Genomic DNA, 16,342 nt, shown 5'->3' on the forward strand with positions numbered 1-16,342 from the left:
TGAGTTTTACACTACCAGGACATATAACTACACAGGCACATGTCCTGCCTTTTACCTACACAGCACCCTGCTCTAGGGGTTACCTAGGGCACACATTAGAGGTGACTTATATGTAGAAAAAGGGGAGTTCTTGGTTTGGCAAGTACTTTTAAATGCCAAGTCGAAGTGGCAGTGAAACTGCACACACAGGCCTTGCAATGGCAAGCCTGAGACAAGGTTAAGGTAGCTACTTAAGTGGGTGGCACAACCAGTGCTGCAGGTCCACTAGTAGCATTTAATCTACAGGCCCTAGGCACAGGTAGTGCACATTATCAGGGACTTATAAGTAAATTAAATAGTCCAATCAGGTATGATTCCAGGTTACCATGTTTTAGGGGAGAGAGCATATGCACTTTAGACCTGGTTAGCAGGGGTAAAGTGCGCAGAATCTATAAACCAGCAAAAACAGTGTCCAAAAAGTGGAGGGAGGCAGGCAAAAAGTTAGGGGTGACTACCCTAAGGCTGTCAGGTCTAACACTCGTCAATCGGCTTTGCTTACCAACAGATCAAATTATTCTTAATCATCTGGCTAACCTCTGGTCTCAGCCCTTCAACAAATCTGTACACGAGATGGTTCATGTCTTTCGGCTCAATGGTCTCAGTACCACTGTAATGTTTGAATGCCTTCAACAACCTCTCATAGTAAGCATGTATTGATTCCTTAACCTCCTGTGAGGTCTGGTCGATTTTCTGCCAATCAGTCACTTTCGGCTACACTTTCTGCTCCAAAAACTCAATTACTTTGTGATAGTACTTCATCACCTCCTCAGAGGGTGCTCCGGTCACCTTATCCCTTGCCGGCTCCTGCATTGGCCAGTCTACCCCTCTCTTGCACTCAAGCCATAGGCCGGGCGGAACAATGATCTCAAACAAGGTATTCAGGTCTTCCCAGAGACACTTCGCAAGCTTCACAAACCTATCTGTTTATTGGTACCACTCGATCGGTTTCTCCCTCAACCTGGGATAATCATTTGTGAAAGATAGGATGTCTGCCCTAGACAAAGGTACATGAATTAGAACCACACCAGCTGTTTCTCTCATTGGTAGCATCTTTACTGATTCCATATCTGGTAAAGCTTCAGCTTTACTCGATCTCGGACTGTCATCTTTCTCCTTATCTCTTTTCTTTGCCCATCTACCTTCCCACTCTTCTAAGGCTCCCCAGATTTGTGCACTTTGCAATATTTCTTTAAATGCGCTTTCATTTCGGCAGACCTCATATGCTCGAAGTCCTTTGAGTCAAAGTCTAACCTGTAACTTCTTTTTAAATGTTTAGTATTCTCAATATCAATATTGTATTTGTCCGCCATGTTTGCTAATTTCTGATGTACTTTACCTACTTCTTTAGTGATTTTAGGGCACAGATATCTCAATTCTGCTTCTGTGTATGACTCTAATCGGTTTACCTCCATTGTCCCTTCCACTAATTCAGCAGCTTTCACTCCCAGTCTCACAAAGTTCAGGTACTCATCTTTTTGCAACCTTTCCGACTCTACTGCAGTTACTGTAGTCTTTTGTGAAGCATACGTCTTCTCTAACCACTCATTTAACTGTTGTACCGTAAAACCTTTCAATGAAATGTTCCCTGCATGCATCATTGGCGACTGTGAAGCATTCATACTTATTGTTTGTGGGGTTAGCACTCCTAGCCCTGCCTGTCTCATTGCCTCCAATGGTGCTTCAACTGGGCTAAGGTCTAATAAAGACCTCGGTTTTTTGACCGCTTGCTCTCCTGGGGCCATTAACTGGGGAGTTCCTATGGACCCTCCTCTTACTGCATCTTGGGTCATTACTCCCTGATCACATATGCCAGGCTTACCTTGTGCAGACAGTGGCACCGGTGGACCAACAGTAATTGGCAATGATATGTCAGCTGTGTCTGACCTGGTCCTAAACCTCGTGGAGCAGCGACTCCAAAGGTCTGATCCAGTGAAGCCGGGGCAGGTACTAATGGAGATCCTGCTGCTGGATTATACCCTGGTATCAGTTGTGGCTGCGGCTGGGGCAGCAATTGCGGAGTTGGCTCAATCTGCACTAACCTCGATTTTGTATATATCGGGTCTGGTCGCACTATCAGATTTGTAGTAGTCTCTAGTACTGGGATGTCTGGATAGATTCTCTGTATCTGCGGTGGTGGTTGCAACTGTATCTGCATGTCAGGCGCACTGGGTACACTGACACTATTCCGTATCTAACCCCTATCACTAGTCTGTGAGTATCAGTAACTCCCTTCTCCTGCATCTGGTTCCCAGGATCCGCACTAGTGATCGGGACATTGTCGCTTACCGCATAAGGTGGCGGGCGATCATGCAATAGCTGATTTAGAAATTCTTTGTTATCTGAATCATCTTCTTCTTCCCAAGATCTCTTAGTTTCTTTAGGCTTACTAGAGTCCTTGTCTGTTTTACATGTGGCTTTCTTTCCCTACGTCTCATCTCCCTGTGTTATTGCTGGGAACAATTTTAATCTGTCAACTATTCCCCGTCTCCACATTTTGCTCTCATTATCCCACCTAGCTTCCGCAAGAGTCTTTTCTGCCCTTTTCAGTCTTCTTTGGAACTTCTCTTGTCTCTGTGTTAGAGCCATTAAATCCCAAATTGCTAAAGCCTCATACTGAGCTGGCCTCGGAGGTGGCTTTTGGACACTTAACATCCACCTTAAATTCTCTAGAACTCTCGTATTGAACGTCCCGTGTTCTGGGAACGCCAAACATCCCTCTTTTTCTGTCAATTTGCCCCACTGTTCCATCCATAAACAAGGCGCGACACCTTTTTCCTCCATGACTATATAAGTTGGAGTTCCTTCAGGCAGTGTAGGCTCCCCTTCACTCGCCATAATGTATGTGTCTCCTTTCAGAGAACTCTTAAAAGCTTTGACAAAATTCATCTTTGCGTCTTTTCTTTTGTTTGTATTTAATCAAGAAGTGACTTTAATTCCCAGGACACTCTTCACCCACCTTTCTCAACCTATTGCCTCTCATGGACGGCAGCCAATCCGTGCGCGACCCCTCTCGACAACTGACCTATCTCAGCCCGGCACCACTGACGTCACACTCACACACTGCAGCTGACAAAGTCTTGCGACTCATCCGCCCCTCACTAGATTCACACCAAACTAATTGCAAAAATTACTGCGAGCACCTTAACAAAAACAACAACACAAATTTGCCGGTTTACTACAGGAAGGGTAACACATTTGCTTCAGAACTTTACAGAGATTTCACTTGAAGCCTCGGCCGCTACTCTCTCCTACTCAGTTCCCGTCACCGCAAGCAGAATTCGACCCGCAAATCCTACTCTCGACTTGTCAATGGTTTGCTCTAGTGCACTTTAGAACTTGCCAAATCTCCATCGAACGTTTCACACATACAATTCGACTCAATCTTGACTTGTCAACCACGCCCGAAACACCTAATTAAACCGCACAAATTACAACATAAACCCAAGTGTCTCCTACACTTGTCAATATACTCTGGAGTCTTAGACCATGACGGGTCCGTACATGAACAACCAACCACTTGGATAATTTTGAGCACAAAGCGCCACACTCATATGAAGTACGCCGACTTCCCTACTCTCATACTACAGAGTACGCCCACTCCTACTAAAACAACATTTACCTGGCCTAGATACACACAAACTTCACAAATCACCTGCGAAATGCATAAGCTGAGCAAACGCAATTCTACACCACACATGCTAAAATGCCGAGAACATTCCCAACTCACTTAGGCAGGCTCCGAGATCCCAGGAAAGTTATGGTGAATTTAGAAACACATCATATCTCCAATTTGCATTACCTCAGAAAAACAGTCTAAACAATAATTCTCCATCCTAGGGCCCCAAAGGGCTAAACCGTCGCTCTGCTACCAGAACTGTTAACGTGTCCCTTCATGATAATTTATTACACATCAGGACTCGTTTTAGGCCAATGAATCTTTTGACCCAGTTGAGAGACACCTTAGGACGAGATAGCTAATCAATATGTCAATCAATACGTCAATAATGTCATCAATATTTATCACAACAATACACTTCACTTTAGTCAAAGTCATTAATCAATTCAAGATTCTACCATGACCTTGCAGCCATGAATAACCACACCAGTTTAGTAGAATTTTATAAGTTTTATTCCCTATTAATTACAATCTAAAAGCAGACGCGTTAATCTCAACACCAAGAAACATAATAGCATAGTCACGATATGGCAACTTTGGTAAGATTTCATTAATGCAAGAATCACAAACATCAGAACATAACACGGCGTGAACATAGACCAAATTTGGCAGCGTGTCAATAACGCGTCAGTTCAACAAAGCATAGTCTTGGTCTATTTGCTTCAGTTTTGGTGAACACCTGTCCTAATCACTGATTAGCATTTGCATGCTGGGCTTCATGCAAAACAATTTAGAACACTAATTTGGAAAACATCTAACTAAGGTCTCTGTCAAAAGTAAGCAGTTGGTACCTAGAAAGGAAAAGCAAACAGACAAATCACAATTGCATTGTCATAATTACCCTCCAAAGTTTAGGTCAGCGCACAGGTTCAGTCTTCGTCTTCACGACATCAGTCAATTCGCCATCAGTCAGAACTCAGCTCTGGGGCAAAAAGGGCACTTCCCTCATAAGGAGGTAAAGTATAACATGGACGAATCTAAGGGCGAGGATGGTTTTAAGTAAAGCAATAAGTTACCAAGCAGAGTGACAAATTTTCTGGATAAAATTAATAGCATTCCCTACCTAATTCCAATTTCTCCCCGTGACATGAGTTTTTATCCCTTTTCCATTGTACATTCCCCCAAAATTCTATTGGACATTTGTTATACCCCACTATCTTTAACCTATCAGAAAACACATCAGGTCACCTAACTCTTCACCCCATATTATTTTACAAGTCTTTGATTTTTCTTCATAATTGACGTCTTCAGAGGTGGCACATCCGGTATGATTTCATCTTTCTGTAATTCTTTGCACACCTTTTGGTCAGTAACTTCATTGTCTTCACCGGTTTGAATGACCTTGTACATTACATTAATCTCCACTGTTTCATTTTGTTTTTAACATTTATTCTGCAAGCAAGGAAAAGCTATGGGAACGGATCTAACATGGTTACATTCGTCTAGTTTGGAGAAAAAAACATACAGGGTCATGTCCTTTTGTGAGTTAGCACACTGCAAGATAGAAAAATACATTTATTTTGAGAGCCAAGCAGGTAAACTCCGGCTCATGCTAACTTAGGGACTATAGGAATTTTAGCACAGATTCAATAACGCAATCATTAGTACAAACTTATTTGAACATAATATAAACATTTTAGTCATCATTATTAGTCTACGTATACATTGGCGGCCACTCCCCATGGTCACATTTCAGGCACATGTTTAAGCAAAATTACTAATACAGTTTTATGCGGCAATATCACACATTAATTCATAAACATTTTATGTTAATATGGATTAAATAAACTACGCTCTGTCACTTGGAAAAATGCTTTCTCGTACAGTCCGCAGTCCACTTCTATAGGGAAAATAAAGCACTTCTGGAGATTCAATTAAATCCTTTTTTAAACGGTTTTACTTCCTGGCTCTTTTTTATATGTAGTTTATATTAATGTTTGCAAGGACATATATCTCATTGGCAGGTACGTATCATAGCATTTGCTCACAGTCATGAATCGCCCGACAATTTAATCAAAAACGTCCGGGCTCTTTTTTTACAGTTTACGTCCAGAAATGCATGAAAACAACATTCAAGAGATACTTTATTTCATAAACCTGGAAATCGAAATGCCATGGTCTTCAATAGATCTGGGTGAGTTTCTGAAAACACGAGCAAGATATATGACTTTGCCTCGACACGATGTCTTATTGGACCCTCATGTCTAAAACCAGCCATGTTCTACACTCATGCGCCAAGAATTAAAGACAAAACATTAACCTTTGAGGTTAAAAAAAAGAGAGCAGGAGATACCTATCTGGTGGCCAAACAGTACATACAGTGCGCACATGCCAGCTGACGTCATAGTTCATTAGTGGCATTGATTTCGGTGCAGTGGGTCAGAAAGTTTGTGAAATTATCACTTTGAATAATTCCTCTCAATGCAGTGAAATAATTGGATGTATTAAAATGAAACGCTTGTTAACGCAATAGCCTTTCGAACATTTTGTGAGTACTTTATCACATTTGTATAGGAATTAGATGCCAAATATTTTCATGGTTCGGTCAGGCATATGCTTTTAGAAACAAGAAAAACCCTGGGCTCAGCTCTGGCTTTGCTTTCCAGATTATTTTGTTAGCTCGCTCGCCTCCGTCCTTCAAATTACATATTTCAGTTCAATGCTGAAGTTTCTAAAAGTAGACGTATTAATAACTACAACGTTTATTGGAGCCAACAGCTGTTCTTCCTACCTCTTCAAGCCAAAAACCATTTCAGCACTTCACCATCAGCTCTAGTCTCAAGTGTCAAACGTCTTGGACAAGTGATTACAGCAGCCACCACAGAGGGTGGAGGGAGACGAGTACTAAATTACCTGAACAAAGAAGTGTCTTGGCCTTAACTTAACAAGCCTCTTTGGCCTATTTTACCAGGATAGATGAAAAAGCTGTATTTCTTAGCGTTTAATAAAAATGCTGACAAATTGAATTAAACTGTGAAATGTCTATTGTATTGTTAAAATGTGCTCATAATGGAAGCTTTTCATGAGAATCCACTGCTAGGAGATGGTGTTCTTTCTAATGCAACATTTTATGTGTTAATGTTTGTGAGACTGACTTTCCCAGTACAAGAACAATGAAGATACTAACTAGAGTGGAAGCTCCAAGAATATTGTTACCTGACAAGCCAGATGATGACATCGCAAAACAAACTAATAAAAAATATGAGAACGGAGAAATATTAGAATTCATAGATTTGGTATAGGACTTTTATTGGACAGAGTATGAACATATGATTAACTGACCAATAGGGAATGAGGGGATAGTTTAGGTGACTTTGATATAACAACGCCGCAGAGAGCGAAGAGACAGACTATTAATTCCAACATTCTGAGAGAAGACAGATCATTCTGCCATTCCGATTTTCTGGCTCATTGGGCTCATATTCCCTGACTGACAGCCTGATGCCTTGCTGATCGACTGATGTCCTGAGGATGAAGACTGATTCTGCTTTGCAACCCCATACCGAGGATTGTTATACATCAAAATGTGATTATTATGCATATTTGCTTTTTCTTTCTAGGTACCAACTGCGCTGTTTTTATAGAACCATAGTTAGATAATTTTCCAAATTGGTTACTAAATTGTTTTGCATGAAGCCCAATATGCTAATGGTAATCTGATGTTAGTTGAGGATCCTGATTTACGACAGTAGAGACTAATGCTTTGATGGATTTCTCTGCTTAACTTAATGTATTTCATCTTGTTGATGCAGCTGACTCTGCTATTGATTTGCACAGTAAATTTAGAATGTGTTGTAATTCAAGCTCTGATTAGATTGTGTTTCTTCCCCCGTTTTGGACAACCAGTGTTATTTTTGTATGTATTTCATTTGGTTTTGAGTTTAATCTACATGACCTTAGGTTTGTTAATATACGGAAATAAAAATACTAAACTTTTAGTAATGGTGTGGTTATTCATGACTGAAAGGTCATGGTGCGTGATAATTACTGACTCCATTGATTATTGATTTTATTGATTACTAATGATTGTTGATTATTGTGTATCGATTATTGATGTATGTACTCAAGCTATGATAAGAACTTCTTAACTGCAAGTCAAAAGGTTCATCGACCTATTCGCGTCTCCTTGTAAGTTTACTTGTTAAGGCCTGACATGCTTACAAGAGTGATCAATGTCTACTTTGGTCCTTCTCTTTCATACTCTGAAATTTCAACTGATGTTTGAGGAAAGCACTCCTTTACTGTTCAGAGTGCTCTCTGTATCTTATTAACACTTAATTAACAGAAAAAATAATGTTTAGAAGCCTGATGTAGACTAAGTTAGTGATGAGGGATCCCCTATAAAATGGTAGGTACTATGTTCATGCCTTCATTAACAGAACTGCTCCATAAGGACAATAACCAACAGCTCAGGTTAAGCCACTTCTGTCTGTAATGCTATGTTAGGTTTATTTGTATAGCATGCTGTCATCAGGGAGGGTACCCTCTGCACTGAATAGGTGTGACTCCACCCCGGCCAAGGGCAGACGCAGGGCTATTGAAAAGCCACGTCTTTAGGCTCTTTCAGAACTCAAGAAGTGATGAGAAGGCTCTGAATTGTAGTGGTAAAATGTTCTGTGTTTTCGGAGTGAGGTAGAAGTCCCGACCACTGGATCTGTTTGTGCATATGCATGGGATATGTGTGAGTAGGAGCTCAGCCGAGCAGAGGAGTCTGGAAGGCCTGTGAAAGGAGATGCTACAGTTAAAGTAGGCAGAGGCAATGTTGTTTACTGCTTTAAAGATGTGAGTGAGGAGTTTGAACGGTGTGCACTTCGGTATCGGGAGCCAGCATAGCTCCTCGGGGTGCAGAGTGATGTTTGTGCTTTCTGCTGGTTGAGGGTGATTCTAGCTTTTGCGTTCTAATGGTTTGTTATATTCTGGTGAGTTTCTTGTTGATTCCAGTTTAAAGGGGGTTCCTGTATTCCAGCTTGCTAGTAAAGAGGGTATGTGTGACGGTATTATGGGTGTTGTTTGGGTGCTAGTTGGAGAATTTTCTCAGCATTTTCAGAATGGTGGTAAGTGTGAGACAATTGCTCTTCATCCAATTGGTGACTTAGGTCATGCAAATGATGAACTTGTTCCACATTTTTGGATTCTTGTCCAAGATGAAGAGTATGTGTTGAGTCTTCTCAACGTAGAAAAACATGTCAATGTCATGGATGAGGATAACGCTGGCCAAAAGGATTATATATGTGTTGAAGCGGTTGGTCTGAGAGAACCGCCTTATGGTACTCCACAGATGAGGTTACAGGTACCTGAAGAGTAAGTGGCTAGGTCTCTGCTTCTGACCTGACAGTCAGGAAGGAGAGAGGGAGCTTGGAATCTAATCTTGTTTAGGTGTTGAATGAGGATAGGAGACTCTGTGGATTGCTGCATGTGTCCGCAGAGGATTTCTTGAGCAGAGAAAGGACTGTGACGTGTTTCCATGTGTCCAGGAAGGTGACTGATGAGTCAGAGTTTCTGATGATAGGTGGCAGTGCTTTGCTCATGGTTTGGAATCTTCTGATGAAGTCAAGGTGGAGGCAGGGGTCTGAAGTGGCCCTGGAGAGGACAGACTTCATGGTGGCGGTGGTCTCATCCATGATGATAATGGGCATGAGGTCAAGGTTCCTTCTTTGATTTAGATGGGAAGTCAAACTGCAAGGTCTGTGGGGTCCGGTTGAGGGTCAAAATTGCTGTTCATGGATGTTATCTTGTTGCAGAACAATTCTGAAAGCCTGTTTTTGGGTCCTGTGAGGGGGTGATGTTGTTTGAAGCGGCTGCTGTTAAAGTGAAGTCTTGATGATGCAGATCTCTTTCCTGCTGTTGGTGCAGGAACCAATGCACTTGGTTCTCCAGATCTGTTGATGGTAGTGTCTCAGAGCCGATCTGAAGGTGCTTTAATCCTCTTTGTCCTTGCACATTCCCATCTACACTCAAGTTGTTTGCAGTGGAATTTTGTCATACTATGATTCTCTGGTACCAGTTGGCTTGAGGTCTGGAACTTGTGGAATTCCTGTGCTTGGGGCTAGGTTGTTCACACAGGTAGCAATAGTGTTTTTTGAAGTTGTTGATGGATTTGACTAGGCTGTCAGTGTGCTCGGGCTGGTTTGTGGAGAGAGCTGTGGTCCATTCCTCCTCTGGGATGTTGTATCAGTTGTAGGAGGCAGGTCGGGCATTGGTTTGTCTGTGGTAGTGCTGAATGAGAATGCTCCATTTGAAGAGGGTGTGGTCTGTCTAGGTAATCAGTGTGGGCTTGCTGACTGAGTGATTGTCGATGCAGATGAGGATTTCATCCAGGAGCTGACTGGCAGAGTGTTTCGTTTCAGTCACACATTGGGTTACTGAGGTTTTCTAGCAGAGCTGTTGCGTTCTGGTCAGTGTGGTCTTTCAGATGTAAGTTGAGGTCTCCGAGGAGGAGGATGGTTCTGGAGTTGGAGGTGAGAGCTGAAGAAGTGCTGAAGAAGCTGGTACATGGTCCCCGTGGATTATAGGTAAGGTTCCTCTAAAGGGGAAGTTGGATGAGATTTGAAGTTTGAATGCGAAGAATTCCATGTTGCTTGTGCATGCGTCCGAGGCAATGGTGTAGCTGAAGATGTCCTTGAAGATGATTCTGCCTCCAGGCTTGTGCTGACTGTTGTGTCTGGTGATCTTGTAGCCAGTAAGGATGGCTGTGGCAATGTTGGAAACTGATACGTGGTTCTGTCAGGTTTCCGCGAGGATAAGCAGATCAGGAATGTGATCATGCAGCAGGTCACAGATCTCCATGGTGAGTCTCGTGAGTAAACAGGTGTTGAGGAGCTTGCCTAACAATATTGTGTTGTGTAGGTGGTGGCTGGTCCGTGTCAGAGTGTGTGAGTGGGGTGTTGGTTGCTGTCGGTGTGATAGAGGTCCGCAGACTGTGTTGGGGGATGCATGAGAATTTGCTCAGCAGTGGAAGAGAACAATCCTTTAATGATGTGTGGTGTGGAACATTCTGGTTGCAAAACATTCATACCTGGCCCTGTGACTCTGTATTAGGAAGGGGCACCTTTAACATGCCCCTTCCTAATAGCGAATCGCAAACCCTATTTTACAAGTTGTTAATAGGCTATTGACTTGCAAAATAGAGTTGGGATATGCCAAAATCCATTTTACTGGTGGAAAACAGTCTGATGGGCCGTTTGCCACTGATAAAATGTGTCATATATCTGCCCCTTAGTTCCAAATGTAGTCGAGCTCACCAATGGATACCCACACCACTGTACCCACTTAGGCTGTATCTGAGCCTAATAACCCTTAGAATCTATCCTAGAAAACATTGTACATTCTCACCTAGACATTTTTCAACTTTTAAAATTTCTGCGTGCATGCAAACATTTTGATAAATCTCTATCTGGAATGTGTTTTTGATATTTGATTAGTTTATGCCGGACTCAATGAAATGACAGGTCTTGATTATGAGTGTCACATTTGGAATGGATGCTTCCTCTATCTGCTAAAATCCAATAACTAAAGGCTCAGGATTTTATCCTTTGCACTTAATACAAGTTCCGTCCTGTTAGACCTGACATGCCTTAGGGTTACACCCCTAACTTTTTGCCTGCCTCCCTCCACTTTTTGGACACTGTTTTTGCTGGCTTTTAGACTCTGCGCACTTTACCACTGCTAACCAGTGCTAAAGTGCATATGCTCTCTCCCTTTAAACATGGTAACTTTGGATCATACCCAATTGGACTATTTAATATACTTATAAGTCCCTAGTAATGTGCACTATATGTGCCTAGGGCCTGTAGATTAAATGCTACTAGTGGGCCTGCAGCACTGGTTGTGCCACGCACTTAAGTAGCCTCTTTTCCTTGTCTCAGGCCTGCCATTGCAAGGCCTGTGTGTGCAGTTTCACTGTCACCTCGACTTGGCATGTAAAAGTACTTGCCAAGCCTAAACCTCCCCTTTCTCTACATATAAGTCACCTCCAATGGGTGCCCTAGGTAACCCCTAGGGCAGGGTGCTGTGTGGGTGAAAGGCAGGACATGTACCTGTGTAGTTTACATGTCCTAGTAGTGTAAAACGCTTAAATTCGTTTTTACACCACTGTGAGGCCTGCTCCCTTCATAGGCTAACATTGGGGCTGCCCTCATACATTATTGGAGAGGTAGCTGCTGATCTGAAAGGAGTAGGAAGGTCATGTTTAGTATGGCCAGAATGGTAATACAAAATCCTGCTGAATGGTGAAGTTGGATTTAATTATTACTATTCCAGAAATGCCACTTTTAGAAAGTGAGCATTTCTTTGAACTTAAATCTTTCTGTGCCTTACAATCCACGTCTGGCTGGGTTTAGTTGACAGCTCCTTGTGCATTCACTCAGACACACCCCAAACACAGGGTACTCAGCCTCACTTGCATACATCTGCATTTTGGATGGGTCTTCCTGGGCTGGGAGGGTGGAGGGCCTGCCCTCACACAAAGGACTGCCACACCCCCTACTGGGACCCTGTCAGACAGGACTGAACTGAAAGGGGACCTGGTGCACTTCTAAGCCACTCTTTGAAGTCTCCCCCACTTCAAAGGCACATTTGGGTATAAAACAGGGCCTCTGCCCTACCACCTCAGACACTTGCTGGAGAAGAAACCTGAACCAGAACCTGCATCCTGCCAAGAAGAACTGCCTGGCTGCCCAAAGGACTCACCTGACTGTTTTCTACAAAGGCCTGCTGCCTTGTTGAACTCTTGCCTTGCTGCAGAAGTGCTCTTGAAGGGCTTGGATAGAGCTTGCCTCCTGTTCCCTGAAGTCTTAGGACCAAAAAGACTTCTATCTTTCAACTGAACTCCTTGTGCGCCGAAAAATACGACGCACAGCTTGCTCCGCAGTGAAAAATTCACTGCACGACGATCCGCCTGCCGTGAGGAATAAAATTCCACGCACAGCCCACCGGAACGACGTGCAGCCGGACAACAAGCCCAGGATTCCACGCACAGACCCCGGGACGTCTGAAAACCCCGTGACCCACAGAGGAGACCTGTTCGCGTGCCGAAAATCGACGCACGTCTTCACCCCGTGAAAAATAACATCGCAAGTCCGTGTGTGAAGGGGCGAAACTGACGCACACACCATTTTTCTACGCATCTCCCCCTCTGCGGTCCTTTGCGGAGATTTTTTCACTCCAAACCAGGTACTTTGTGCTTGAAAGAGACTTTGTTTGCTTTTTAAAGACTTAAGACACTTCATATCACTTTCCAGTGATATCGCTACAATTTCTTATTGCATCTTTTATCGTTTTTGACCTACAAATACCCAGATAAATATTATATATTTTTCTAAACACTGTGCGGTGTATTTTTGTGGTGCTATATTGTGTTATTGTATGATTTATTGCACAAATACTTTACACATTGCCTTCTAAGTTAAGACTGACTGCTCAGTGCCTAGCTACCAGAGGGTGGGCACAGGATAATTTGGATTGTGTGTGACTTACCCTGACTAGAGTGAGGGTATTTGCTTGGACAGGGGGTAACCTGACTGCCAACCAAAGACCCCATTTTTAACACGTCCTATATTCAAAATTGTGGTGCTTTCCCTACAGAAATATGCATGTACCCAATATTTACCTGACCTTTTCCCCTGGTAAACTTCAGCAGTTTTGGCCTGTCGAAATTACTGAGGAATAACCCAGTGAATGCATTGATTATGGTAAAACTTGTAATTCTGATCCGTATGTAGAGAGTAATCAGATGACAATGGGACTCAGGATGACAGAATTAGTGTATTCAAATGTTATGTTAATGTCATTTTTTAGTATTTAGAATAGTGTTCTTTAACAAACCCTAATCTCTTTTGAAGGGAATTGTTTGCTACACTTGCTTCCTACCATTGGAGATTTGTTGACTTTATAGCAGTGATTGTTTTCTTTTGAATAAAGATAATGGGGGTCATTATGACCCTGACTGTCGGTGATAATGTGGCAGTAGTACCGCCAACATGGTGGCAGTACATACTGCTACATTGTGACATTGGCGGGTACCACACCGACTGCCATACCGGTAGCAGACGCCGGCCTGGAGATAAGAATCTCCAGCCCAGCGACCGCTAATGTACCACCGGCGGCATTTTGACCCTGCCTACCCCCATGGGTTTCGTGGCATTCGTAACAAATTCCTTCCCTGTCACTGGTAGGAGGCCCATCCACCCCCATCACTCCCCAGACGCCCCCACCTCCCCCCTCCATTCGCGCTCCCCCTTCAAATCCTCCACCCCCATACACAAACACTCGCAGACACGCACCACGCATACACACACTCACTCACATAGGCATACATGCATTCATACACGCATGCATCCATTCATTCACGCACACATCCATACCACATTCACACTGACACGCAGACACGCTTTCACATTTCCATTCATACACGCATTCTCACACATGCACACACACACACAAACAACACTACACACACATTCGCATTAACTCACACACTCACACATTCATGCACACACCCCCACACGCAACACCCTCCACCTCCTCCCCTGTTGGAAACCCAACTAACCCGCATCCAGGGAGTCTTTTGTGTAGGGACGGGATGGGGGGCTGCTACCGCCAGCAGCGCCCGCCAGCAGAACACCGCCCGGCCGTATTATTTTTCATAATAGGGCTCGTGGCAGTCTACTGGCGTGGTGCTGCTGGTGGTAGCAGCGCCATCTTAACACCATCTGCCAGTATGGCCACAGCCAGATTTCCACCCCTCTTGTGGCGGAAATCCAGCTGTGGTCATAATTTGGTGGATGGATGTTAGCCGCTGCGATGGTCTTTTGGCGGCCGTCGCCGCGGCGGTAGGCAGCACTTACCACCAATGTCTTAATGTGCCCCAATATGTAGTAATATGTTTTTACTGGTTTAGTAGACTTTGTTCTAATGCTACTAAGCCCTATGAGTGGATAGAGTGCTGTAAAACAGATGTAATAAAGTAGTATCTGTGTATATTAGTACAATGAACAAAAAGAGTATACAAAATTAGACATCAAGAATGCACCAGTCATTGTGTTTAGTGACAATAAAATAGTTGAAGTTAAGGTGTTTTAAACAATTTGAGGATACTTGCCGGATAGAAAACAATACGGGGAAGTTAGATAAAGATTCAGGGATGTTGAAATAACAAATAAATAACAAAGGTACTCTACTATTGCAGGTACAGACTGCATGTGAGTCCCCAATATACAGTGGTCTTGAAATATTGAGTCATAAACAATTTCTTCAAAGAAGATGTCTAACCGGTTTGATGGCGTTGAGTATTTCAGTCAGGTTTGATAAACAGTATTTTAGCCTTGGTTTAAAGATTAGACATCTGTGAGAAACTCTCATATCTGTGGGAAGAACATTCGGTATCCAGGGAACATTATCCGTCTTTTCCCCTTATACTACTCTCCTCAACTCAAGAAAAAGTTGCAAATATGCACTGGTTCGTTTATGTCCACATGTGGTTAGGTACATGTACTCTTTTTGGTATTTATCAGTATTCCCAATAGTACACCTCGAAATATGTTCCTGGGTCTGTTTTTCAAGTGTAGTATTTGGAATGTTAAATGATTGTTTCTACAGGTTCCTACCCACCTTGTGAAAAAACCCTCACTAGGGGAATGGAGCCCCACGTGCAAATGCACACGTTATTTTTTCTAAATGGAAGACAATTTTCCTTTGGAGGAAGCCCTTTTCCTACACCACCAATGGGGAATGATCCATTCCCTTACCCTCCCTGGAAGTGCATGTACTCCAGCCCTTAACTGGAATAAATCTCCTTGCACTTCCAGGGTAGTAAGGGGTCAAATCACAGTTTGAAAATGCCCTTCAACCTATCTATAAACATTTCTAAACGTCCTAACCTTGGAACACCTCTTTTCACCCTTTGAGTAGAATTATTGAGTACTTATTTTTCTTCACTCTTGGCAGAGATGGCCACAGTCATAAAATCATTTACTCCCATTAAGAATCACTTAGTGGATTCCTGGCAGGCATAAATAAGTAAATTCAGCTGTTAACTTACATTTACAACTGAATTTATTTTGAGAATTGGGTCCACTGTTTACAAGAGTGCATTTTGCTTAACAATTACAAAGGGTGCTTCATCATTTCGTTGCATTATGTCACAGTCATTTATTCCTCACCAGTGCATAATTTTTAACTGCATTCGCATTCATCTCCTTTAAAGCAAGATAGCAATAAAGGGTTTATATTACCTGGCGCAGTCTACAATTCCACGGTAGTTCTCCTCATGCGTTCCTCTCTGCAAGGACTGGAGACGTGTCTTTATAACTACAAAGGAAAGTAAAACACATTTATGCAAGTAATTGAGATTAAAATGTTAAATGCACACACACAAACACCCCCACACACACAGTGAATGTGGTACTGTTGCCTGTGAGACCCTCTTTATGAGTAGCCTTTTAATTCCAATGGGTTACAGCAGTAGTTATTCGCACCATTCAAATTTGGATATCCGTGAAAAATGCAGAAGTAATCTTTGTGTGAAAATCAGAGGAGAAATGAGGAATTATCAGGGAAATGGGACCCAGAATTATCAACTCCATTGGTGATTTTTCAGTATACACGATGCAAAAGTTACCTGCAGGATGA

At 42.8% G+C, this 16,342-nt stretch overlaps 1 protein-coding gene across 2 annotated transcripts in view; it reads right to left on the minus strand.

Moving 5' to 3' along the window:
- LOC138300082 (mitochondrial glutamate carrier 1-like) overlaps nucleotides 1–16,342 on the minus strand; it is a 264,150-nt gene that overhangs the window by 39,801 nt on the left and 208,007 nt on the right. For both annotated transcript variants that reach the window (XM_069238960.1, XM_069238959.1), the window contains one exon: nucleotides 15,946–16,021. In XM_069238960.1, coding sequence (XP_069095061.1) covers nucleotides 15,946–16,021 — 76 coding nt within the window. The remainder of the gene's footprint in view (nucleotides 1–15,945; nucleotides 16,022–16,342) is intronic.

The sequence above is a fragment of the Pleurodeles waltl genome, chromosome 6 (assembly GCF_031143425.1).
Source record: "Pleurodeles waltl isolate 20211129_DDA chromosome 6, aPleWal1.hap1.20221129, whole genome shotgun sequence".
Lineage (NCBI taxonomy): Eukaryota > Metazoa > Chordata > Amphibia > Caudata > Salamandridae > Pleurodeles > Pleurodeles waltl.